Source organism: Meles meles, chromosome 11, assembly GCF_922984935.1.
Source record: "Meles meles chromosome 11, mMelMel3.1 paternal haplotype, whole genome shotgun sequence".
Lineage (NCBI taxonomy): Eukaryota > Metazoa > Chordata > Mammalia > Carnivora > Mustelidae > Meles > Meles meles.
Window position 1 is genome coordinate 30214249 of NC_060076.1, and position 27871 is coordinate 30242119.

At 39.4% G+C, this 27871-nt stretch overlaps 1 protein-coding gene across 2 annotated transcripts in view; it reads left to right on the forward strand.

The window, feature by feature from the left end:
• Positions 1–21047: 21047 nt before the first annotated feature.
• Positions 21048–27871, forward strand: part of GRIN3A (glutamate ionotropic receptor NMDA type subunit 3A) — a 155111-nt gene continuing 148287 nt past the window's right edge. For both annotated transcript variants that reach the window (XM_046023663.1, XM_046023664.1), the window contains exon 1: positions 21048–22172. In XM_046023663.1, the coding sequence (XP_045879619.1) occupies positions 21474–22172 (699 nt within the window). In that variant the 5' untranslated portion in view covers positions 21048–21473. The remainder of the gene's footprint in view (positions 22173–27871) is intronic.

Genomic DNA, 27871 nt, shown 5'->3' on the forward strand with positions numbered 1-27871 from the left:
TTAGTGAAATCTTGCAGAGATTTTCAGTGAGGAATTTTAGTGATAGTATTAATTTTGAGTATCAGGTATGTGCTATTATAAAATTATATGCACAGCGTAAATTGTAACAGCATCTTGCCCATATTTTGTTTGGGAGGGGAGGGTGAGGTGTGAGGGGATGTTGAGAGGGGGAGCTTGAAGAGGGAAGCAGGTTGTGGAAAAGGCCCTGTACTTGTGGTCAAAATCCATGATTGAGATAAGTATCACCACTTACCAGCTAGACAAATCACTGAGTTTCCTTTCTTATATTTGTAAAATAAATAACTGTGGGGATTAAAAATCTAATATGTGTGAAATTTCTCCATAATAATAATAGCTGACACTTTGGAGTGCATACCATGTGCCAAGAACTCAGCTAAATGCATTATATGGATCATTTCATTTAATCCTCACAACAACCCTGTGAGTTAGGAATTAGTTGCATCATTTTACAGATGAACAGCTTGGAGAAGTCAAATAACTTGCCCAAAGCTACAGTGCTTCTAAGTGTAGTAAGTGGGGTTTCAAGATCAGCATTAACTCCAAAATTAAGCTTAATCACTGTTTTATATACTACTTCCTTCCATCTTTTATTGGCTCCTAATACACATATCAGCACAAAGTAACTTTCAGCTGTTGTGCCAACTCTAACTCTCAAGAATTCTATGTTTGACAAGGATTTTTCTTACTACACCACTATTGCTCAATAAACCATTGTGCTAAGTGTTTCATTTAAAAATTTCATTTCATTTAATCCTCATAATAATCCTATGTTGTAGAATTATCCCATTTTACAGAGGAGGAAAAGTGAATTAAACTCCACAATATCACACAGCTAGGTATATGGGAACCATGATTTGAACCCAAATTCACCTGGCTCCAGGGTCCACTTGCTCAAAGACAATACTATATAGAGTCACTTCTTATTCAGGGGTAAGTTCTAAAATTAGTATATAAGGATAAAGCAAGAATTGCATTTAATCAAAGCAACCACTAAAAATCCCTCTAATCACAGATTTAGTACCATACATGGACATATTCTAGACCACAATGGGGACCTATTCATGCAACACCAAAAATTTTTCCTCCAGGACTGGAACAGATTGCTGTAAAATCTGTAAAATGGAGATAATCTTACCTACCTGATCAAGTTGAAATAACCTGAATAACTTGAAATAGTTAGTTTATGTTTAGAGGCCATGTTTTCGAAAAGCAAGTGTCTTTAACATAAGAATCATGCCCAGCTCAATAAAGTGTTCTTATTATAAGAAGTAAATGGGGGGGACGGAGGGGGGAAGTAAATGGAAACAGAAGCCAAATGACTGAGTAGCAAAGTAATGTTTTCCATTTCGTGCTCTCTCCGGGGCATATAGCCATTGAATGAAAGGCTCACCTGTACTACTAACTTCTTACTTTTTTTCTTTTGAACATATGTAATGTGCTGCCACTACTGTGATGTAAGGCCACATCAAGGGTCAGGGGGAAATAGCTTCATCACAAATGATTCGTGTAGGTGATAAGAGTGGCAGTTTCTGCTTAAGTATTGGCTAAATCTGAAGCTCACTTTTCCTCTCATCTCCACATAGTTTATGCTTCTCTTTTGTAATATTTAACACGCTTTTCTTATTTAACCATAAGTCCCCAAGGGCAGGAACGATGACTGTCCTCCTAACTACTTTATCCCAGAATGGGGATGGGTGGAATAATGGCCCAACTCAAAAAAAATGTTGTTGGGTAATGAATGAAGAGACAAATAAATGATTGTGTTCCCTTTAAAATTAGAATCTTGCTGCAATGTCAGAAGAACCCATCTTACTAGAAAAAGAAGAAGAAGAAGAACCCATATTATTTTATGGTGTTAACCTTCACTCTTGACCCTCTCATGCAGAAGGCATGAAGAACACAATCTGTTAGATTTCTGGGACCTCTACCTATCAAATGTGCTGAGCACTTTATTACACAAAATGTTGAGTGAGGATAAGAGAATGGACTCAACAGTCCAATTTCCTGAGTTCATGGGCCCAGGCATTTACCTAACCTCTCCAAGCCTCAGTTTCTTCCTCTATAAAATGGGTAAGATAACAATTATAACTAACCTTTCTTAAGTATAAATTATAGGACTGGCACTGTTCTAAATGCTTTATACAGTGAGGTTCATTTAACATTCCCAGACCCCCTGCAAGATGGCATCTATAAATTTAAGCATCTTATTCTGGTTTTGCAGCCAAGAAGCAGGAAGCCGAGCTGGCATTTTACTGGATCATTTCAACTCCAAACGTTGTGTTTGTAGCCTGTGCTCTCACCCACAGGTGAGAGCCACGCTTAAGGTGGCCAGCCTCATAAAGCATTAGGCACAGTGTCTAATACATAAAGAAGTCTCAATAAGTGTTATGTCTGATCATTAATAATAAAAATAACAATATAATAATTGCATGCTCTGCAATGTAACCAAAGGGAATGCTGTGGTCAGGCTGCCCTAATCCCCCATCAAAACAAAGACTTCATTATCCCAGCTACCAGGAATGTTGATGGCTGACAACTCATGACCAAGTCCCAAGTCTTTGGGAATGGCCCTCAGATAAAGGCATCTAGATTCATACCCTTTTGAGGCAGTTTTCTTCCAATATCTGGTTGATGAGACAAGGATGGGGGAGTGGGAGCAAAATTCCTGTCCCCTTGCCTCAATTTGGAGCAACCCTGAGAGACCAGCCCTCTCCAGAGGCTTCCTGTGGGGTCTGCTGGGATTTCTACTCCAACTACATCACCTCCTCCCTCTGCGCGATCTTGCTTCCCTCGCCCTCTATGGTGCTGTTCCCAAGCACATTCTCCAATAAATTTCTTGCATTCAAATCTTCATGGGAGAGTCTGTTTCCACAAGAGCTGGCCTAAGACAGTAAGAGAAGACTACACAGTGTCTCACAGCTTCCTGAAGAATCAGGATGCTCCATGAGGGCTTGGTTTCTCAAAGAGAATTGTCTCCCAGATCTCTGACAGACCTGGGAGAGCAGTACACTCCCATGATGGGCCCATTCTTTCTGGAATCCGCTTTCTTTCTTTCTTTGTTACATTCCTACCCAAATGCTTTTCCTGATACACACCCTTCTCTACACATCTATTTCCATATTGAATTTGTCATCAACTTTTTCATTGACAAACTGATGATAAAGGTCTATAAAATTACTTAACAAGGTTGGAGTCAATTTATCAATTATAATAAAAACATTATAAAGTGTCAAAACTAGACTTTCCAAGGAAATATAAGATCGAATCCAATTTAAAATGTCCTGACATTCATTTCTTAACTTTGATACCTAAATAGAAACACCATGCTCAAAATAATCTTGATTTGACTTAGCACAAATATTAACTCTTACATTTATAGCTTAAAAACTCAAGTTATTAATACAAAGTTGGTGATAATCTTGCAACTTCCCTAAATTGTATGTAAAAACAGAGTCTCCATCTCAGATTACTCCTTGATAGAGCCCAAGTGAGCCTGCAAATTTATATTCTCTGTATTAGCTGGGTTGAGCTTTCCTGACCTGGGCCCAACAGTCTCCAACCTTGATAGATTGTGCAAAGAGTTATGTATAGGTTCACAAAATTAACCAGGAAAAAAAAAATGTTCATGAATCTTCAATGCCTGAGCCTAATAACACAATGATTCACTCCTGATTCTTGCAAAAGAATTCTGTGGTTCACTTGCCATACTGCAGTAAGTGAGGGTGTTTCACCTGACAATTGGTCAAGTCTGCCTGGAATAGTAACTTTTGAGTGATCTTGGATTGACATTATTCTGAAAATAAAAAGCCTGTGTATTTTATTTATATCCAAACACTTGCTCATAGGACAATAAAGTAATTTTACACTAATTGGCTAACTGAACATGTGATATGCTGGAGTGATACTAACAAAGCAGAAACATAAGAGAAAGAGAAGAGCAAACACAAGCTGTCGTTCCAAGACTGCAATCCTCAGAGGAAATGCGGCAGGCATTTGCCCATGAAGAAATGCCCATGGTCTTCCATATGGGGGCATCCCTCAGCCTATTTTTGGTAGTGATATAAATTCAAAATTGAGGGACGTAAGTAACATTTTGCAGAGGGTTTGCTATGGATGAATGTGTGTGCACCAGCTCCCCCCAAATTCATATGTTAAAATCCTAATTCCCAAAGGTGATGGTATTAGGAGGAGGAAATTTTGGGAGGTGATTAGGTCAAGAGGGTAGAACTCTCACGAATGGGATTGGTGTCCTTATAAACGAAACCCCACAGGGTCCCTTAGACTCTTCCACCATGTAAAGATACAAGGAAAATTCTGCCGTCCAGAAGAGGGCTCTCACCTAACCAGGAGGCACTCTGATGGCAAACTTCCAGCCTCTAGAACCATGAGAAATAAATTTCTGTTGTATACAAACCACCCAGTCTGTGGTGTTTGGTTCTAGCAGCCTATCGGACTAAGACAGGATTCTCACATCTCAGGATGACTTCTCTAAGCACCCACAGAAGCTCTCCTCCACAGGAGTACTTGAAGTTTACCCAAAATAAATAACTGAAGCTTTTTTCCCTTTTCCTGTCAGAGAAAGGAAGGGTCACAACCATCTACACATGACTCAGCGTCTCTTAGAAGAAAGTGATTCCACAAAACAGTGCCTGTGAATAGGCTCATTGAAATCTGGAAAGTAGATGATCCAAAGTTCAGAATTCTACCTCAGCAACTTAGAGAAACCTCTTCTGTCAACACAGTCCAGCAGCCCCAGCTGTGATGACTGCCCATTCCTCCACAGAAGCGGCCATAACTGGCGGTTTTATTTTCATTGGCAGCTCCTTTTATGACTCAGATGTTCCCAGTTTCCTCAGTTAGTTTTTCCAGAGCTACTAAACCATCTTTCCATATTATGTGCAAATTGACAAGGTGTCAGGGAGGTGGGATGTAGTTAACTGACTGTATTCTTTGCAGCTTTTATTATTTTACAGCTAAGAGTAAAGAGGCCCCTGTGTTGGGGATTAACTATTTACCTAGTTTCTAAGTTTTTAAAATATACTACATTTTAAGCTCAAGCCCCAATTTGAATAATGATGAAATAAATTGCTTTAGCTTTTTTTTTTCCAGATCCTAGAAAAGTTTACAAAGACACAGATTAGATGTTGTTTTTAAATAGCATGTAACTCATTGGGAGAGGGGGAGAGGGCTATGGACATTGGGGAGGGTAAGTGCTATCGTGAGTGCTGTGAAGTGTGTAAACCTGGCGATTCACAGACCTGTACCCCTGGGGATAAAAATACATTATATGTTTATTAAAAAAAAAAAAATTTGGAAGGGGAGGCGAACCATAAGAGACTATGGACTCTGAAAAACAACCTGAGGGTTTTGAAGGGTCAGGGGTGGGAGGTTGGGGGAACAGGTGGTGGGTAATGGGGAGGGCACGTTTTGCATGGAGCACTGGGTGTTGTGCAAAAAGAATGAATACTGTTACGCTGAAAAAATAAATAAAAAGGGAAAAAAATAAAAATAAAAATAAAAAAAACAAAAAATAAATAAATAGCATGTAACTCTTACCTCCCAGCATTCAGATGCAGAGAAGTAATTCAGAACAAGTGGCTTGAATGAACCTTAGGATATTTATGAATATATAAATTATGAGCAAAATAAATGAGATCAAAATATGTTTTCTTTTAGTTAAAATTATTTGATGTGCTGCAACGTACATTATCATCATTGAGCATTCCTACCTTAGTTTAAATGAGTGTGTTTTTTCAAAATGCATGTTAATCACAAGATTTTAACATGGAAGAATTATACACTAAGCTTTAAAAAAATCTTCAGAAGCACACCAAGAAACAACTCTTACCTGTAGAGAACAAACTGCTGCTTACCAGAGGGGAGGTGGGTTGGGGGAAAAGGGTGATGGGAATTAAGGAGTACATTTGTCGTGATGAGCACTGGGTGATGGATGAAATTGTTGAATTACTAGCTGAAACTAATATATCAGTGTATGTTAACTACACTGGGCTTAAAATGAAAACTTACTAAAAATAAGCAAATAAAAATTAAAACACCAAAAAAAAATCTTTAGAAAATATGATGTCAACAAGAATGCAAAAACTGAGATGAAAGCTATAAGTAGGTGACCGCTGAAGTCCTTTCATTTATAAGAGTCTGACATCTAGAAGTTCTTTGTTTGCAGCTGGGTTGAGTATTCCCCTTATCAAATTTAATAAATTTAGATAAATGAATAATGTGTCATTTGCACACTTCTCTCTTAATTAAAACAGAATACACAGAACATGGGGGGATTGATTGGATGGTTGGATTTTGATCTACTATTTCACACAAAGGATTTAAGACAACTGGCAAACAAAACCCAGAAATACAATACAAAACCCAAGAAATACAATAGTGGGATTTTTTGTGTAAAACACAAAATCAAAAAATTAAAACAAAAAAATAAAAAAAAAATGTCATTATACTTGTTTTACCCGAATCTCCAAGTTGGTACTGAACTTTCTGGTAAAGACAGTGAAAGGGGTAATTAGGACCAATTATCTTTCTTATTTCTAGAGAGGAGGGAATATGATAGTTCTTAAAAGGAAACAAGATTTTTCTATAAATTATTTCTAAAAGAGTTGCTCACTGATAATTTTATGTAAGCACAACTAAGATAGAAGAGAAAATCTTCAACCTTATTTCCAGCAAATGCTTTAGCAAATTTTGTTGTAACAAGTAAAATAAAAGACAAGTGTATAATGTGAAGACTAATTTATTATGTACAATGTTTCAATTAAAAGGAAATAACTAATGCAATCTAAATGTACAGGTTTAGTGGTGGTTGAATCCAGTTGAGAGGGAGAATAAACTGATCTATGCCTTCTGTTGCACTCTATTGAAATGTAAAAAGGCTTTCAAAGACTTTGGAATTAAGTAATACAGTTTACCTATATACTGAAGCCCTGTATTTTTCATACTTGTGGTGGTGGTGGTGGTGGTTTTTTTATGGTATATAGAGTTTGTGTTTAGTCAGTGATAATAGCTAATATTATGTGCCATTGTGATAATTCAGGAATTCAGAAAGTTTACTCCATCAAAATTTGCACCTTCTTTCCTACTCAGATGTTAGGTCTTAGGCTTGATGACTGACCCATTCTTTCCACGCTATATACCACTTGGCTTAACTTTCTCTTTATGAATTTTCCAATACCACCAGTAACACTTCTCATCACATCCCAACACGTATGTCACCTTAACTCAAAGAAATACGTATTAGAACATTTCAATCCAAGATTTGTCCCCAGCTGTGGTTGAGTCTATTTGGCCATAATTGTAAACTCATATGTATATAAGGATTGGCATTTTAAAGAGATTGTCAACATCTGTAGGTCCTGCTCCCAGCAGCTTCTATCAGGTGCTTGTCTTGTCTGTTTGTGGGTGAAGACTTTTGTTTTAATGTCTTCTATTTTTTTTTTCTCTATGAATCACTTTTATACTCTTTCAGACCAGAGGAAGAGGGTGGGAGGAAGGGCCAAAGCTAGTGGCCCCTACCATGCATACTCCCTATTCATGCATCAGTCCATACATGTTACATCTATTCTTCTGATTGCTAAATAGCAAGTAAAATATGGTCAATACAGCTAGTACCTAATCTGCTGGAAGTAGGAAAGTCTGCCTCCTATTATTGCACATTTATTTGGTATCATGAGCAATTTGGGAGAGCTACCAAAGAGTTAAGTTCATATATATATATATATACATATATATATATATATATATATCATTGAAGTAAGGGTGGGTCTCAATATCTCTTTGTACAATCAAACCTATTTTCCTTGGTTCAAAGTTTCACTTATTAAAACAAAGACATGAAAGAAATGCAATACAATGCATTTAAAACTATAAATGTCAATGCTATGTGTGGTGTGTGTGTGTGTGTGTGTGTGTGTGTGTGTGTCTGTATGTATGTATGACTGTTGAAAAATTTTATCAGCACCAAAGCGGTTTCTCTAAGCAGTACTTTCATGAGTTCAAGAGAATCTAGAAAATATCAATTCATCTGGCTGAAAGGCCTTTAGAAAATATTAACTATTTCCCAAGCCTAAAAGACAACATAAGAAAAGGTAGCATGATGCCTCAAGCTCACTTCAAAGGAATATCATTTGACTTGGGTTTCTATAGATCACAGAAGTCTTTGTTCATGAAGTTCATGATGGAAGCTTTTAATGTCCATTTATTTAGGGCCTTGTCTTCTAAAATCCATGATATAAAGGAGCACCAAGTAGAATTCTACATATTTCCATTCATTAAGATATTCTAGAATGAAAAAAAAAGATATTCTAGAATGAAAATTGACACCAGTATATGAAAAAAAGCTCAGTGTTCCTAATTTTGTATTCCACAATTAGAATGAATACCATGGAGGTTAAGAGAAGGGGGAAGATTCAGAATTTGTAAGGATGTTCTGAAAGAAAAGAAACCAACATCTGTACAATTATATGACCACTTAAAATATTTCACCTTAAAATAATGTCAAATCCTAAAGGAACAGATAGTAGCCTGTCTAGTCAGTTTATTCTGTATAGTGCCCGAAATTTAAGTACATGTTTACTGTAAGCATTTAAAATTTTCCATACTACTAACTAGATACACTGGCAAGCTCCTCACCTGCATCTTTTCATTTCATCATTACAAAAGCCCTATAAATGCTTTCCCCATTTTATACATGAAGAAACCAGGATTTAGATGGTCATGAAAGAGATAAATCAGGAGGCTGACTTCAGTCTAAATGATCAGGAACCTGCTGTGTTGACAGTCCAAGCTGGCAGACAATCAGATGTCACTTTTCACTATTTTAAGACAGAGGATGCACTGAAGGTAAAGAGATTTAGGAATTTGAATTTAGGACACCTGAGTTTAAGTTATGTGATCTTGGTCTGTCACTTAACCACTTAGGTCTCAATGTCCTCTTCTGTAAAGGGACACGAAATGAAAAAATAGTGTCTGAAAGTTTTTGTATAAATCAATTGAAATAATGCATACTGTTTTATCAATAGTATGAAGTTTTGTATAGATCTTATTATTATCATTAATTTCCTGAGGTTTGATCCCTCTCTTCTGATTATCTCTTCAAATCTGCACTGGTATAGGACTCAGGCTCATTAGAATGCTCCAAGTAAAAGCTGGAAGTGTTTCTCTATAAATAAAATGTGTGAAATTCAGAGCATAGACACTGCAGTGTTTTTTGGGTTTTGTTTTTTGGCTCCTCAGAAATGTACTTGCTTATTTCCTAGCTCCTAAATGTTTCAAATATGAAAGGTAACAGGGTAATTACTTGCTAAATTAGTTATAACTTTAATGTGCATATCACTTTTTTACACTGAAGCGTGTAAATGAGGTGCTGCTAATTTTTAAAAAATGATAACCATTATTTTCTACTAATTATTTTTGATCATCTCCAATGTGTAAATGAAGATTTTATAGACAGAATTGAAATCAAATTGTATGTAGTCCATAATAAGGTTTTTTTTTCATATTTATAGGTAATTTAGCAAACGCTAAAATTTCCCTATTCATCATTTTTACTGACTGAATGAAATAACGTAGAATTAACATGCCATAAAAAAACTTAATTATGGCCCTATTGTTTGTTAATTCTTTTTGTTGTTTTGCAGGTTTCCATAATGTTTCAGTTGTGCTGCAAAATACCTTTCTACCTCTACTTCCTGGTTTTTCTTCCTTTCTTCCTTTTGTTCTTTTTCTCTTCTTTGTTTTCTGGTTTTAATTTCTATGAAGGAGATCATTTTATCAGAAAGGATGAACAATTGTGCACACTTCCATAGATGTCAATAGCTTAATTTTATAATCAGCATAGAAATATTCCTACTTTTTCAGAGCATCAACAATGTAAGTACTTTGATCTCGGTATTTTAATTTTTGTATGTAATTATATGTGGCTCTTTAATCTCACTGAAGTATATTAGGTAAAGAGTGAGTTTTCTCAGTGTTGATATGCAAGCTTCCAAGGAGCAGTCAATTAATAATAGCATCCATCCCCCACTGCTTTTACACCTATGGACAAGAAGTATATTTTGATTTATTTTTCCTTCTTGATAATCAATTTTCCTTACATTGCCCAATTTAAGTTTTTCAACATCAGAAATGTATATTTGAAAGCTAAATTAAACTTTAGTTATGCAGAAGTGACATTTTTAATAACCCAAGTTGCCATGTAGTTGAAGAAAATATAATTTGGAAACCCCTATGGTTACTATGAAAAAAACAAAATATATATTTATATGTCTTTGTATATATGTGTGTGTATATATACACAGACACATATATATCCCTTATATTTAGGTTTTATTTTGTCCCATTAGCCCCACATTATGATTTCTGGCATATATTGTATTTTCTTTTATCTGTCATTTTTTCTGTTGATTCCTTTATGTTTGGTATTCTTATGAAGAACCCAATTGCAATTCAGAAGTATCTTCCATTTCAAGCTTTATTCATCATATCTTCTTTTTTTTTTTCATCATATCTTCTTAATGCTTTGTTAGAATGACAAAATTCTCCAAAGCTAGTGAGATCCCAAAGCAGGACCTTTTCATTTGTTTCTGCATTCTACACTAACATGTCCCTAACAGAGAGTCATAACATATGATGTGTCAATAGTTACTAAATTACGAGTATTCCCAGCCTTCATCTAACTCTGGTGACTGAGGAAGGTTCTGCCTTGAGGCCCTCAGTCACCTGACAACTGGATTGAGCCTAGTTCTTTTATTTTTTGTTTTTTTTGTTTTTTGGGGGGGGTTTGCTTTTTTAAAAATTTTTTATTTTATTTTTTTTCAGTGTTTCAAAATTCATTGTTTATGCACCACTCCCAGTGCTCCATGCAATATGTGCCCTCCATAATACCCACCACCAGGCTTACTCTACACCCCATGCCCCCTTCAAAACCTTTATTTTGTATCTCAGAGTCTACAGTCTCTCATGGTTTTTCTCCCACCCAATTTCCTCCAACTCATTTCTCCTCTCCATCTCCCAATGTCTTCCATGTTATTCCTTCTGCTCCACAAGTAAGTGAAAACATATGATAATTGACTCTCTCTGCTTGACTTATTTCACTCAGCATAATCTCTTCCAGTCCCGTCCATGTTGATACAAAAGTTGGATATTCATCCTTTCTGATGGAGGCATAATATTCCATTGTATGTATGGACCATATCTTCTTTATCCACTCATCTGTTGAAGGGCATCTTAGTTCTTTTTCCACAGTTTGGTGACTGTGGCCATTGCTGCTATGAACATTGGGGTACAGATGGCCCTTCTTTTCACTACATCTGTATCTTTGGGGGAAATAACCAGTAGTGCATTTGCAGGGTCATAGGGCAGCTCTATTTTTAATTTCTTAAGCTCCACACTGGTGGCTGCACCAACTTGCATTCCCATCAACAGTGTAAGAGGGTTCCCCTTTCTCCACATACTTTCCAACACTTTTTGTTTACTGTCTTGTTGATTTTGTCCATTCTAACTCATGTAAGGTGGTATCTCAATGTGGTTTTGATTTGACTCTCCCTGATGGCTGATGATGATGAACATTTTTTCATGTGTCTGCTAGCCATTTGTATGTCTTCTTTGGAGAAGTGTCTGATCATGTTTTCTGCCCATTTTTTGACTTGATTATCTGTTTTGTGTGTGTGTTGAGTTTGAGGGTTCCTTTATAGATCTTGGATATCAGCCCTTCATCTGTAATGTCATTTGTGAATATCTTCTCCCACTCCGTGGGTTGCCTCTTTGTTTTGTTGATTGTTTCCTTTGCTGTGAAGAAGCTTTTGATCTTGATGAAGTCCCAAAAGTTCATTTTCGCTTTTGTTTCCTTTGCCTTTGGGGACATGTCTTGAAAGAAGTTGCTGTGGCTGATGTTGAAGAGGTTACTGCCTATATTCTCCTCTAGTATTTTGATAGATTCCTGCCTCACGTTGAGGTCTTTTATCCATTTCGAGTTTATCTTTGTGTTTGGTGTAAGAGAACGGTCGAGTTTCATTCATCTACATATAGCTGTCCAATTTTTCCAGCACCACTTATTGAAGAGACTGTCTTTATTCCACTCGATATTTTTTCCTGCTTTATCGAAGATTATTTGACCATAGAGTTGAGGGTCCATATCTGGGCTCTCCACTCTGTTCCACTGGTCTATGTGTCTGTTTTTGTGCCAGTACCATGCTGTCTTGGTGATCACAGCTTTGTAGTAAAGCTTGAAATCGGGCAACGTGATGCCCCCAGTTTTGTTATGCAGAACCAAGAAGAAAGCTAGAGGCTGAGGAAAGACTGGGAGAAACAGGCTAATACTGAGGAAATCGTCAAACAAGGATAGGCTGGCAGATTTTAGGGGCAATTTAGGATGAAAGAAATGTGAAAGCATTTTCAGTGAAGAAAGGAAATGAATGGGAAAGATGAAAATTTCAAAATATTACTATTTATGTAATAGTATGTATGTATATCTCTTCATGCTATTTGAAAAACGCAAGTAAAGTATTTGTTATTTTAAGATGACTTTGTGACAGGATGTGAGCATTTTAACCTTGATACCATTTATACTAGGCACCATGTGAATACATGGAATGTTTTTTTCATAAGTACATGCTGAGTATATTCAGTTTCATGATAGTTGAAGGTCTTCATTGTGTTGGGTCACGCAAAGAGTATGAATCTTCACTATGCAAGGATATAGAAGTAAATGTAAGTGCTTAGACTGAATGTAAAGTTTCCCCAGAATATACTATGGAGACATTTGAGGTTTTTTTCTTAACCCATAAATCTCTGCCTTATCTTTGGAATATTTCTCATAAAAGTGAACAAGATACATCTAATTAAATTTTTCCCACAGATGTATACATGTGTCTCAATCACTTTGCTGCAAAATGGATACCAAGGAAACCTTAGCAACATAAGATACAAGGTTTATTTGTCACTCACCAGAATATAGTTAACTGGGGCTCAGCTGATCAAAGCTGAGGTCAGTTGGACTCAGCTACCACCTGCAGTTTGGTCCAGGTCTGTTTTATAAACCTCTCATGGTCCTTGAACCAGCGCCATTCAAAGAATGTTCTTCAGTGGGTGAAAGGTAGAAACTCAAGAAAAGAATCTAGAAAGAAAGAAAGAGAGAGAGAGAGGGAGGGAGGGAGAGAGAGAAAAAAGAAGCTCAACTTGCAAGCACCTTGCAAGCCTTCATTTGCATCATGCCCACTAAAAATCCCATTGATCAAAGCAATGATTTAGCCAAGCCCCAAGTCAAAGACTAGGTAAATACATGCTACCCTAGCATGAGATCATAGTACTACTACAGGGGAATGCAGAATTGAGACGGATTTAACTTATACGTATTGCTAAATTGTATTTTTATTATACATATATTACATCATATATTTATTTATTACATATATTACATAATATATTTATTATACATATATTACATCATATCATATGTAAATACAAGCTAAAGCCTTTTCTGCTAAACTCATACTCTAATTACCATATTTTTCTGATCTGGTGAAAAATAGTCAAAGATTGCATTGGCTAGTTTCATTTCTTTAAGCCATATCCCTCGAGTAGGAAGACAAAGAAGACTCACTGGTATGAGCAGAATCAGAATGAAATAATGCCCAGGCAACCTATAGACATTGTAGTCACTTGAAAACTGTGGATGCTGAAGCAAACAAACAATAGGGGATTTCCCCTAGCCATCCCACACACACACAGATGCCCGCACCAGGAACTGTGGATCCTGCCAGGAAAAGGTTCCTGGCCACCCACTTCAGGAATGAAGATGATGTATTTTGGCACTGGGGAAGATACCAGTAAAAAAAAAAAAAAAAAAAAAAAAAAAAAAAAAAAAAAAAATCCATAGCAAATTTAAACCTCATGATGGAGAGGCTGATAAACCAGGAAAATCACAGCTTGATTTAGAAAGCAGCAGGGAGCTAGTAGGGAGGCTTAAAGAGGAAGATTGAATAGCTAGTACAATGGAAAAGAAGATTGCTTTTGCTGAAGACCATTTCGAAACTCCCCAGAAACATGACTGTGCCGTCAACCAGATGAAGAACTTTAGGAAAGAGCCATACCAAGATGGGAGGAAACTCCGTATCTCCCAGTTAAAAAATATGAATGAGGATTAAGACAGATTTGGTCATTAGAAACAAATGGGCTGCAAGTGTTTTCATTATCAGAAAAGCTCAGCCCTTACCTTAAGGGCATCAAATGTCAGAACTAAACAGGGGTCTTTTTGCCTGAGCACATCAGAGAAGAAACACCAGCCTCCACCCCACCAGCTCCACAAGATGCAGTCATCATAGTAGATGTTGTCTCCCCATTTTGATGACTACAGGAGAAATGGGGGGTGTATTTCTGTGTCTGCCTTAAGCTGTGGAACCGTGGGCTATCATTTATTGACTCTCTGCCTCAGGCATCAGCTACTCATTACTGATTTAAAACTAGATAAATATATTAATATGTCTACTCTCTTTGACATGAGAGAGAATGAAAAAAAGTCTGCGGGAAAGCATAAAGGTCTTCAGAGAGGTGTCATCCCGTTCCGGACTATAGTACTTACTGTTTTCAACCTGCCTCATCTTAATCATTAGACGAGCATTCTTGATGGATGAAAAATTTTCCCATTAAGTTCTTGGTAGAGTTCCATGTGATCACAAGCTAATCATTGCTGCTCTGTCTTGCTCAGTTTATTCTCTGTAGCGTACCCTACAGTGATAGTACTGTTGGAGGTAAGGGCCAACTGATATTTTTTTAAAAAGAGTTATGTATTTACTTGAGAGAGAGAGAAGGCACATGTGTGCACGTGAGTGGGTGGGAGGGGCAGTAGAAGAGGGAGAGAATCCTCAAGCAGACTCCCCGTTGAGCACAGTGCCCCATACAAGGCTCCATCCCATGATCCTGAGATCATGACTTAAGTTGAAATCAAGAGACAGGTGCTTAACACACTGAGCCACCCAGGTACCTCCAAATGATTTTCCTAACCCAGTGATGGTACACCAAAAGAAAAGGGATAGTGTATTTTTGAGGGGATTTCAAATTCTGGAAGAGGTCATTTCTATTTCGGTAACAGTTTCTAGATGACTAACCCTTATTTCAAAGAGAGGTTCAGTTCTCAGAAGGTTCTCCTTCAGCATAATCGTGAGATTTTTTTTTCTGTCTGCATCAATGGTAGCACCTAGAAATGGCATGGAGGAAAACTCTGCTCAGCAGAAGTTCACACATGAAAATGTGACATATATATCCAAACCCATTTTGAGTGATCTAGCTTATACCATCCAAACTCTTCAATCTTTTGATCAAGATAGAAGTCTGGGGGCACCTGGGTGGCTCAGTCATTGAGTTTCTGCCTTGGGCTCGGGTCATGATCCCAGGGTCCTGGGATTGAGCCCCACATTGGGCTCCCTGCTTGGCAGGAAGACTTCTACTTCCTCTCTCTCTCCCCTTACCTATGTTCCCTCTCTCGTTGTATCTCGGTCAAATAAATAAAATCTTTTAAAAATATATTAAAATGTCCAGAGTTGGCATTTACATACTCTGACAGTAGTAATCAAGTAACTTTATGATTATGTTCATCCCTGTACATTAGCTAGATAGTGGTTCTAGTGCCAGTCAGGCTTGACCATCATGCTTCCATTCAAACTTGGAAGTGGAAATGAAAAGAGTTTGGACTTTGGATTCAGAGAATCAAATCTGTTTTGCTTCCCCATTCTTAGTAAATGACTCAACCTCACCAAGCATGAGTTTCATCATCTATAAAATAAGGATAACACAGTCTATCGAATCATAAAATTAAAAGATCATGCATGTAAACTGTCCCACACATGGAAGTCATTCAAGATAATAAGCTCTAGAATGATAAAGATTTCATATTTCTTGTCTTCCAATGGAAAAAAAAATCCCTTCCTTAAGGCCTCCTTCAGAAACAAAAATTGTTTTTCTTAAAAAAAAAATGTTTTTCCGGATGTAAGGCATGAGAACCATGAAGGCAAATAGCCTTTGCAAAAGTCCCCAATTCTTTGGCTACAGCTCTAAAATTTGTGCTACAAACTGGGCACAAAAAAAGTCCTTTAAAAATGTTTGGTCTGTGATGGGCCAAGTTTTATTCCAAAACTCATTTGGATAAACACTAAATTGGAATGATTACCAAAGGGGAAAAAAAGAGCGAGAGAGAGAGAGAGAGACCGAGAGAGACTGCCTCATTGGCCTTTCCAAGTCCTATCTGAGTTTCCTGTAGTGTGTGGTTTAGGAGAAGAATTAGGAAATCCAAACACTCAGCGAATAATCCTGGTAGATGTTGAAAAGGCCACGCACTTGTCACAACTGATAACTTACTCCCCTGACAATAACCAGACCGAGGACACAGTGTTCTTTCTCAGAGCTGAAAGGCAAACAAGTATTGGCAGTTCCTAATTTGTTGATAGGTAATAGTCCTGGCCTGAATTTGGTTTCCTGGGTGTAGGAGATCATATGGAACACAGGAGGAAACATTTCCCTTTATATTTTCCAGTGTCACAGCAAAGACTGAACATTATTTGAAATAGATAAGACATCTCATTTTTTGCTTCCCTTTCCTTGCACCATTTTCCTAGCTCCCAATCTCCTTTTCTCTTATTCCAGTCCCTTGTGTTGCCTAAAATTCCTTTAGTGAAATCCTACCTAGACCTTTCTTATGTCCCTAAATCCCCTTCTAAAGCAAAATGAATTCCTTCCCCCTGTCAAAAAGAAATTCCCAACAGGATATTAATTAATTTTACAATAATCAGGATTAAATAATTTATCCTAATAATCCCATAATCACAAAAGTGACTTGTATTTTTCGAAGAGAATGACTAGTGACAAAATTAATACCTAATAAGTAGAATATCAGAACAGTGTTACAAGGTATCAAGTGAATACAGGCTTTTTTTAAATTGGGGGAACAAAAAGAGAATAATTAGGCTTTAGATAGATTGGCCCTTAGGGTCTGCTCCTCAAAATTGACCTGATTTTTCTGTGATTCATTCCATCCTCAAATTCTGCTACCACCGCTTCTCTATCAACTCCACATATTTTTTAAATTTTTTATTATTTAAGTATAGTTGATATACAATGTTATATTAGTTTCAGGAGCACAACACGATGATTCCACAATTCTATACGTTACACAATGTTCACCACAAGGGTAACTACCATCTGTCACCACACAATGTTATTATGGTATTATTGACTATATTCCCTATGCTGTACTTTTCATCTCTGTGACTTATTTATTTTATAACTGGAAGTTTGTGCCTCTTTGTCCCCTTCATCTACTTCACTCATTGCCCCTCCAACCTCCTGCCTTGTGACAACCACCACTTTGTTCTCTATATTTATGTTTCTGTTTCTGTTTTTTCTTTGTTTGTTCCTTTGTTTTGTTTGCTTGTTTTTACCCAGGAGGATTCCCATAACAACAGGGTCTCTGGCAATAGAGACAAGAATTGATGTGGGAGAGGGCACAATTTGGGCTTAGGGAATTATTAGCTAGGGGTGAGCATTTTTTTCATCTGAATATTGATAAAAACAGCAACAACCACCACCTACATTGCTAATATCGCGTAACAGGCTGACCCGGAGATAGGAACATGGCATTTAATATTCTTGCCCATCTTCAAAAACAAAGCTAAATATGGGTAGAACTTGAAATCCTTCAGGCAAAAAGGAAAGAAAAAAGGTAATTTCCCATGCTTTTATAACTATGTGACGGAACCGAAAGGCCTACTGAAAGCCTTCCACTCCCATGGAACTTGAAAGGGTTCACAGGAGTCCACACAGTGCCGTGTAGACAACAGCCAAGAGCTGTCACCACAACCCCAGTACAAAGAAGGAATCTGTGCTTCGGGAGGTTAAATGTTGCACCCATAGGGAAATGGTGCTGAAAATAGAATCCAAGTTTCTGACTCCCACAGCATCCTTCGTGGCAGCCTTTCCTGGGCTACCTCCAGAATATCTCAGCTTTTATTTACTGGTTACTGGTACCAGAAAGCACAGATGTGCACAAAAGCACATTTTAAATTGTGAGCATTTGGATTTGTTTTTGTTTATTTGACTCTCCAACATGGGTTCTTAGATCAGTAGTTCTCATTTAGAATTTGGTAATAAAAAGAGCTTCATCTTCTCTGGGTGAGCCAATTTTGAAATTTGGCTGATTCTTGCTACCAAGAATGCAGCTGGGATGAACTTAGAGTCTCAAATTCATTGCTGCCACTCACTATGCAATGACTTTGTGCAAATAACTCAACTTTTCTTAAATAGAATATCCTATCCTATAGAATTGGAATAATTAACAGTAATCTGATAAAGTGGTTTTATGATTTGACAGTAATGTCCTCTCTCACGTGGATTATTGCCAACAGCCTCATATCTGGTCTCCTGACTCCTACCCTCGCCTACCTTTCATCTATTATCAATAGAGCAGCTACAGTAGTCCTGTTAAAACATAAATCCTGTCACTCTTCTGCTTAACACCTGCCCCCATACCTTCTCATTCCCTTCAGAGTAGAAGCCAAAATTCTTCATTGGCTTACATTATCTGTCACCTCCTCATTGCTTCTCTGGCTTGACCTGTCACTGCAGTTACCCTAGAGCATTTTGCTCCAGCAACTCTGGACCCCTCACTTTTTTTTTTTTTTTTTTAGATTTTTATTTATTTATTTGAGAGAGAGTGAGAGCGAGAGAGATCACAGAGGGAGAGGGAGGAGGAGAAGCAGACTCGCCACTGAGAGCCCGAGGAGAGTCTTAATCCCAGGACAGTTCTGCAGCAATGCCTGGCACAGAGTAGGAGCTTAATAAATGGTTGTTGAACTGAATCTAAAAGAGGTCTCAACGTTATGTCCATTGAAACATGGAAAAGGAGGAGAAAAAGGAAGGGAAAAGAGAAAGGGAGAGGTGAGAAAAGGAGAGAAAAGAATCATGTCAGAGATACTCAGATGACAGTGATATGGATAAACAGAACCAAGCAGCAAAAGAAAATGGAAAGGGAGACAGTATATCATCATCAAAAAGCCCAGGAAAGAAACAAAAGATGAAGTACAGGGAGGAAGGGCTCTTCGTCACTGTGAACACTCAGTATTTGCAACATTTAGCTACGGTTTTATCATGAGCTGGTGAAGCAGGATCCTCAGAACCTTGGGAATCACCCCTCCTGTGAACAGGCAGTTCAGCTGGTCCCTCAAGGTGGTCATGGACTTGAGAAACCTAAAGAATGTAGGATCAAATTAATCCACAGACCCATCTATTCTTTGTTACCATCTATTTTATTGAGAACCTGATTTGAACAGGTATGTAATGCCAAGTACTAAGATAACCACTCTAGGGCACGGTCATCGTCTGGAATGTCACACTCCTTAATGCACACACACAAACACACACACAGAAGCATATCTTCTTAATACACAATTAATAGATTCCCAGTTTTCTTGCAATGTAAGGACCACGAATTCTATACTTTTCTTATTTAGTCCCCAATCAGTGGAATCCTCTAAAGCCAGCAAGAATTTCCAGCTTCCATGCTTGGGATGCTTTCTAGGGTCTCAGGAGGGACCCCTTCCCTTGCGGTTCATCCTTTATTATGATTTTCACTCCTTTTCTCTTCTGGCACCCCAGGCTTGCAGCAGCTATTCTGGTTGTCAGAAAAGTTTTGTTCTGAGATGCCTTTAAAGGTCTGTTTTGAGGAAAACAGCATTCATTTTGCAGCCTTCTTGGGAATTTTATTTAGCGAGAGCTTCTTCATCCCAAAGATTTAAAGCATGATGGAAACTTTAGCTCATGAATCAAAACAGCCCTCCAGAGTTAAAAGCTAGCTGTATTTGCATAACAATTTAGCAGCTCCAAACAGCAGGGCAAGGTCAGGTGAAATAAATCGCCAAGGTCACGGTTCTCTTGAAGTGATACTGAAATTCAGAACAGCAGGTCCCCAGTCTTGTTTACCCCAAGGATGTGTCTCTAATCTCCTTCTAAAGGATACCAAGGCATAAAATAAATCTACTGCACGCGTGGAAACCACAGGCCAGCCCTTAACCCTCTCTTTGGCTTCTAATTTCAGATTCAGGTCCTGGAGGAAGAGACCGAATCCTAAACCACTGACTTCACTGCATTACCATACAAATGAAAGAATTTACTAGAAATAGTGATCTGGAGGGCTCTCGGTCTAAACTAGAAACTGCTGTTGACCGTGCTTGAAACTCCAAAAGTATTTCGAAGCTCTTTAATTTCTTGGGCAAATAATTGCTTCAAATTCACTTATCTACTTCTGAGAATCTAAAAACACGAGGATCCTTAAAAACCGCAAAGGCCCACGTGCCCGAGAGAAAGCAGCCGAGATTAAATGTTTAAATGATTCTGGCTTTGGTGTCCTTAGCGAGAAAAACCTTTAAAGCGCCACATGGAAGAGAAGCTCGTTACTCGTTAAAGTCCCAGCTTCTTAGAACCCAGCCTCCCGAACCACTGGATTTCAGATTCCTCAGGTACATCCGCATTCGGAATTCTCCGCGGCTCAGCCGTCAGCGTCCTCGCCCTCGCCCTCGCCCTCGCCCTCGCGGGTCTCTCGGAATTTCGCAAACCAAGCCGCGGCGCCTTTGGGGGAGCAGACTTTCCAGGGGCGCGGGAAGCGCCACCCGGGAATCTCACCATCAGTGGGCGTTTAGCGCAGCCAAGCGACGGGCTGGCGCCAGGGCTCAGCAACAGGGAGGCGCCGGCTGAGGCGGGGAGAACTTTGCGCTCCGAGCAGAACCACCCTTTGCTGGCCAGTCGCGTCGCTCCTCCGAGGAAGCAGGCGGCGGCGGCGGCGACTGGGCGGAAAGAGGAGCGAAGCAAGGAAAAGAGGAAGTAGCGAGACAGGAAGAAAGATGAAGCCAGTGCCGGGGGAGCCCGCCAGAGGGTGGCGAACGGTAGAGCAAGGAGGATTTGGCTTCTTTTTCGCACTCCGGGCGTGAACGCTGCCTCCTGTGCGACCCCAAGGAAATAAGTGGGTCTCGCCTGAGCAGAAAAGGAAAAGAAAAGAATCCAAGTGAGCGCGTTGCCTCCTGTGTCGCGTTGCCCCCCTAAGGAACTCCGGCGGCTTTCCAGCGCAGCCGTGGGACCGGACGCAGTGCCCGAGCCGCCCTGCAGATGGGGAGAGCAGGGAACGGGCGCCCAAGCCGCGGGTGACCGGCGCCGGCCCGCCCGCCTGCACGGCTCCGCGAAGGGACCGGGCGGGCGGGGGATGTGAGGCGGAGGGACCCGGGTGCGCTAGGTTCCAACTTGGATGGCCCGGAGACCGCTTCGGCTCCTGGGAGCGCTCCGCAGCGTAGAGTGAGCTGCCAGCGGGACCTGGGGGCGGAGACCTTAGGCAGCGGCTGGAGGGGGGGCGAGCCGGGCGCTGGAGGGGGCGCGCTTTCTCCCTGCGGGTCTCAGTAATGAGGAGACTGAGTTTGTGGTGGCTGCTGAGCAGGGTCTGTCTGCTGCTGTCGCCGCCCTGCGCTCTGGTGCTGGCCGGGGTGCCCGGCTCCTCCTCGCACCCGCAGCCTTGCCAGATCCTCAAGCGCATCGGGCACGCGGTGAGGGTGGGCGCGGTGCACTTGCAGCCCTGGACCACGGCCCCCCGCGTCGCCAGCCGCGCTCCGGACGGCAGCCGGGTAGGCGCCCAGAGGGATGAGCCCGAGCCAGGGACTTGGCGACCCGCGGCACCCTCGCCGGGCGCACGTTGGTTGGGGAGCGCCCTGCATGGCCGAGGCCCGCCGCGCGCTCGGAAGCCCGGGGAGGGCGCCGGGGCCGAGACCCTGTGGCCTCGGGACGCCCTCCTCTTCGCCGTGGACAACCTGAACCGCGTGGAAGGTCTGCTGCCCTACAACCTGTCTTTGGAAGTCGTGATGGCCATCGAGGCGGGCCTGGGCGATCTGCCGCTCCTGCCCTTCTCCTCCCCAAGCTCGCCGTGGAGCAGTGACCCTTTCTCCTTTCTGCAGAGCGTGTGCCACACCGTGGTGGTGCAAGGGGTGTCGGCGCTGCTCGCCTTTCCCCAGAGCCAGGGTGAGATGATGGAGCTCGACTTGGTCAGCTCCGTCCTGCACATTCCGGTGATCAGCATCGTGCGCCACGAGTTTCCGCGGGAGAGTCAGGTGAGAGGAGTGGGGCGCCGCTTGGGGGCCGGGACCTTTATGGAGGGGAGGAGGGGAGAAAGAGGAAGGGTGAAGTCTGGAGGGACTTGGGGCTTTACAACTTTGATTACTGTTTAAGGATCGGACCATGCCCATGGATGGTTGTTTTAAGAGCCTCAGTAAAAGTAAAATAAAACAGTGTTAAGTGCGGACGGAAATAAGAGGTAGGGGTAACAGATAGAAGAAAGGAAGTGGGGAAAATAAGAAAAAAAAAACAAAACAACAACAACAACAACAAAAAACAACAACTCATGTTTTGACGAGCTGGGGAAACCTATTGGATGCTGGAGGGAAGTAGAAGTCAAAGTTCAGGAGCGTGGAGAGCAATCGATTTTCTAAAGATGACCTCGGGGGATGGGGATGTGAGATTCCTGACTTTGCTAGAGCCTTTAACTCCCGAGAGGAAGTGAGCATGAGGCAGGAAGTGCTGCATCTGCTCTGACTTCTTTAGAAGGTGTGCCTGAGGGCTTGGGGGGTGCTGTACGGAGAAAAAAAATTCCTTTTTTTTTAAATTCCTTTGAGTAAACAGGAAATCTGCAATAGTACAGAAGCCATAGGTAAAGAAGGGCGGTTAATTACCCTTGGGCATTGAAAGGCATTAGAATTAATATCTGGTAGCGAAAAAATCGATGGAAGGACTCATTTGAGATTGGTTTTTTTGGTCCCTACCTACTATCTATGTGATGTGGGCCCAGAGACTGGCTGTATGCAGTAGCTGTGTTCAGCCCATTTCTGTCTCAATGATTTAGGACTAAAAACAGAAGAATCTAATGCTTTCGTTTATATAGGTTAAAAAATTGAATGTATTTTCAGTAAAATAAGCTATTTGTGAACTTACTATTGACAATAATGTACATATTTAAAGAGGACAGGATCCTCTCAGCAATGGGAGTTTAATGCATTTTGTGCATTATTTTTTTAATCAAAATATCAAGCTTCATTAAGCCTTGCACAAATATTTATGAAACAAATAGATAATTTGTGTTGGCCCCATGGTAAAGATTGAGGAACTAAGGAAAGTTTTGGTCAGTGTACTAATAAAAGAGTCCAGACGCTGGAGAATTTCTAACTCTACATATCATTTTGCTATCCCTTTAGCAGGAAAAAAATAATTCTAATCTCTTTTCTTCCACTTTTGATATATATACAGAGATAAAAGCTAAAATGAGTAAGGCCAAAATCAAGTGAAAAGTTTGGTAGACTCTATGCATAAAATATCGCGAGAGTACCAAAGATTTCTTTTTCTAGAAAAATTAATCTTACACTTTTAATCTTAGGAAGGCTGGGCACCCGCTACTTTCAGCAGTTGCCCAGAAGATTGCTATTTAATGCTGAACTATAGAGATTTGATCTGCAGAGTGCAGGCTAATTAACTTTTATCTAAAACATTTCCGTCACCTGAATCTGAATGACTGTAGGCAGCAGATGGGAAGGCAGGGAAAACACAGGTGCACAATGCTGCCAATGGCCAAAGTGTTATAAACATGAAATTGCATCCATAGGGTGCATCATTATTAATATATATGCAGAATCAGATTGAACAAAATGCAAGAGTCAGCATCACGTGCTTCTCATCATTGCTCCTTTATTACCTAATACTTCATAAGTTGCCAATAGTGTTCACAGTCTCCAGACTCCCATTTGTAGATTGTTTGGCAGGTCTTAAATAGCAAGAATTTCCCCCAAATTAGTGTTCCTTAGTTAGAAAGGAAATTGTGTTCCATGATGGATTTGTGCAGTATCCAGCACATTACAACTAGGGGACCAGAGAAACCGTGAAGCAGCGTCTAGAATCAGACAACTTCACAGCTTTAAGACCACTGTGGGAACAGTCTTCTGGCGACAACCCTTACAAGTTGCCAATAAAATGAACACTCCGCCAAGCACATCTACTTCTGTGCTTCAATTCAGAAATGTATTTTAAATCACTGTTGTCACTGTTATTTTCATGACACATCTTGAAAGGGAGAGATTATTATATTAACTCAGATCTTGTTTGCCCAACTGACATGGTCTCTCATTTATCTTTGTATTTTAAATTCCAACATATCTAACTTTTTACTTTTAGTATATCGTTTACATGTCATTCTATAAGGTTGTATATTAAGAATGTCCAACTCAATGTCAAGTCACCATAATATATAATTTTAGGATATGACCATAATCTGCTTTCAGCAAAAATAACTGATCTTTCCCTTGTGTCTGCTAAAAAGTAGACTTTTCTCTCCCATACCCTGATGTGATTAAAAAAAATTTTTTTCAAAATATTAAAGAATGTCAGAGTCATTTTATACATTAAATAAAAGTGGTCTAATTTAGCCACTGTTCTCATTGGATTCTACTCCCCAGTGACCCAATACATTGATTGGATCAGTGCCTGAAAAAAGGATTCTAGAGGAAAGTGGACTTGTCCACACAAAGAAGTAAAATAAAATTGTATCTCTTATTCAGACAAATCAAAATTGCTTGGAGCAGTAACGACAACAGTGTTTTCTCTCACTTTCTTTTGGGCGATTGATTTCCTTCATATGAAACTTTTAATTAATAAATAGTGGTTTTGATAGTGTTCTGCCATAGCTCATGAATGGAAAGAGATACGACTGAAATGATCAACACCCTGAGGAAAGCATTATAGTTTTATTTCACTAAACTATTTATTGGAAACAAAGACATAAGGCCACCAGTTTGTAAGATAATAAACTACCCACTTTCAGAAATCATATGTATTATCACTACATAATAAAAGTTCATACAACATTACCACATAGGATAGGATCAAAGCACATTTCCATCTAAAAAATTCTGACTTGACTTTACACTCAAACCTCCACTTGAGGCTAACTCATTCTATTAAAATGATAATTTCTTACTTCTAAATTCTGTTCCCACGACCTTCAAGTAATGATGCTCAATATGGATCCAGTTACATTTAAGTTATATTAAGTTCCTATAATTGTTCTTTCTCTTCCATCCCATACTACCGTCTCTTCTAGGGTTTTTGTATAGTTTCTCCAAAGTTAACTGCTTGAAATTCACCTGCTCAGTTAGTGGCAGATACAGGTTTCTTTCTAAAATGTATATTTCAAATTAATTCCATATTGGTGCCATTAAGCAGAGTTAATGGAGTAAAATAATTAGCTTAGATCCAAACCCAGGAGATCAAAAATGGACTCAGGGACCCTCCGTGGGTGGCACAGTTGATTGAGCAGTGGACTCTTGATTCCAGCTCAGGTCTTGATCTCAGGGTCCTGAGGTTGAGTCACACTTGGGCTCCCCGCTCAACGGGGAGTGTGCTTCTCTACTTCTCCATCTCCCTCTACCCCTCCTGCTACTCGTGCATGCGCACGCGCGCAGACGCTCTCTTTCTCTTTTTTCAAATAAATAAATATTTAAATAAATAAATAACAAAAGTGACTGTATTCAATTTTTTTGTTTTGTTGGTTTTTTTTTTCATGTGTATTACTGTTTATAACTTCAGTTGAACATACCAACCACAGTTCGCCAGACTCATGAGCCGTATATGCTAATTAATATGTTTATTCCCATGGAAATACAGTGTTCTTAGATGGTCCCTTTTCTCTGACAACACAGTACTAAATACCTCAGCCTATTTATTAGTTTGGCTATTTATTAGCACAGTGCCACTTCTGTCTGATACAGGGACCACAACAATATTACCACTAAGGCACAGGTTCCCCCCACTATCTGAAAGTAAAGCAGTCCTATAAAATCTTTCGCAAGCCGAAGTGGCATAAAGTGAGTTCATGTACTACAACTTCACGTTGAGGAAAGACTTACATTAGCACCTGCTTTCCCTAATGGAAAAAGTTCAGAAGGGGATTTTCGCTTTTATGAAAACAAAGTGGCCAAGTATGGAGTTTCAGAAAGTAGGGGATGCCGGTAGTTCCGCTTTAGCCAAGGTTGTGCCAGTAATCTTGGTCCCGGAAGTAGATGATTTCTCCGCCCCTGACATAGCGTCAAAGGTCAGTAGTAGTTTCTGGTAGTGTCAAAGGTCAGTAGTAGCTTCCCGCCGGATCAGAATGCTTTCAGCTTTCTCCTCACTTCATCTTATCACATAGGTATTTTTTCATCTTACATCATCACCAGAGGAGGGTGAGTGCAATACAATAAGATGTTTTGATAAACAGACCATATTCACATAATTTTTATTACAATATATTGTTACAATTGTTTTATTTGGTTATTATTGTTGTTAATCTCTTACTGTGCCTAATTTATAAATTAAACTTCATCGTGGTATGTGTGTATAGGAAAAACACAGTATTTATAGTATAGGTACTATTCATGATTTCAGGCATTCACTGTGGGTCTTGGAATGTGTCCCTCACGAACAAGGGGAGACTAATGTATATGTCTAAGGTGCGTCGTTAGGGGACAAGTAAAGGACATTTATTTTTAAAAGATCTACTCTCAAGTGTATTGGTTTTCCTTGACTTGCTCTGTGCAAAGCACTGCTTTCTGTCCTCTGGGGGAAATATATTCTTCTGTTAATTCATGATGAATGGCTGATAGTAGCACCTAATTGTTGCTGACTTGAAGATAAATGATTTCAAATTAAATGTCAAGTGATACAAAACTTTTCTTAGAAGTGATCTTTTACAGTCTCCTCTTGAGGTACAGAAACGGGATTAATTTGTAAGTTTTTATTTTTAATTTGGGGATTTTTTTTGTTTTGTTTTTACAATACTTAAATTTTTTCCCAGATGAATAGATCAGAAGAGGTTAGCAGATACATTCACAGGGCAGTTAATCTGTCTCACCCACTTTTCTTGTGCCTGCCACAGTGTAATCATAGAGAATATTTGGTCTTGACCTTCTTTGACTATTCCATTTTGGAGTTAATTTATGATCAAATCAACTGAACTAAGTATCTCCATCATCTGAAGACCAGTTTCATTGTTTAATTCCTTAAAACTTTATCTTTGGGTGTTGTAGAATCCACCATGGATTTTGTACCGTTAGACTTTATTTCATGAATACCTCCAGTCACATTCCAGTCAACGCTGGTTAAAAGAGCACAATATAATGCGAGGCACATTAAGTAACAGTCAAAAGATTCTCAGGCTTCCTCTGCCTCTTACTGGCCATGTAATCTTGGGCAAGTGCCTTCATCTCTGAACATCTATGCTTATCCGTCAAAAGAAGGTACTTACCAATCTGACAGAGTTGTTTTGTGAGTCAGATAAAAAAACGAAGTACTTTGGGAAAATTTATAGTGTTAGCCAAACAACTGGTAGACAAGTGTTGGTCCGATAAGAATCATCCAAGTCTTAATTTTTCACTAATTCTCATTAGTAGTTACCAATCAAATTAGGATGTGATTTACAGTGTATCATGTCTTCATCCTCCACCTTACCCTCCAATCCCTCATTTTCTTTCTCTTTAGGAAAAAAAAAAAGTAGGTTTACCCCTCCATCAAAAAAGGAAAAAAAAAAAAAAAAAAAGAACTAGACTCCTAAATATGTTGCACATTTACCCCAAAATGGAAGACGTGCCATAGGTACTATTTCTATACCGAGGGCAAATTTCCACCTATGACACATCTAACAGTTTCTGGACCCTTAGGTATTGCCATCAAAGCCTCAGTAAGATGCCCAAGGTTTTTCAAAAATGTTGGCCTCTCAGATTGGTTAGAAGTT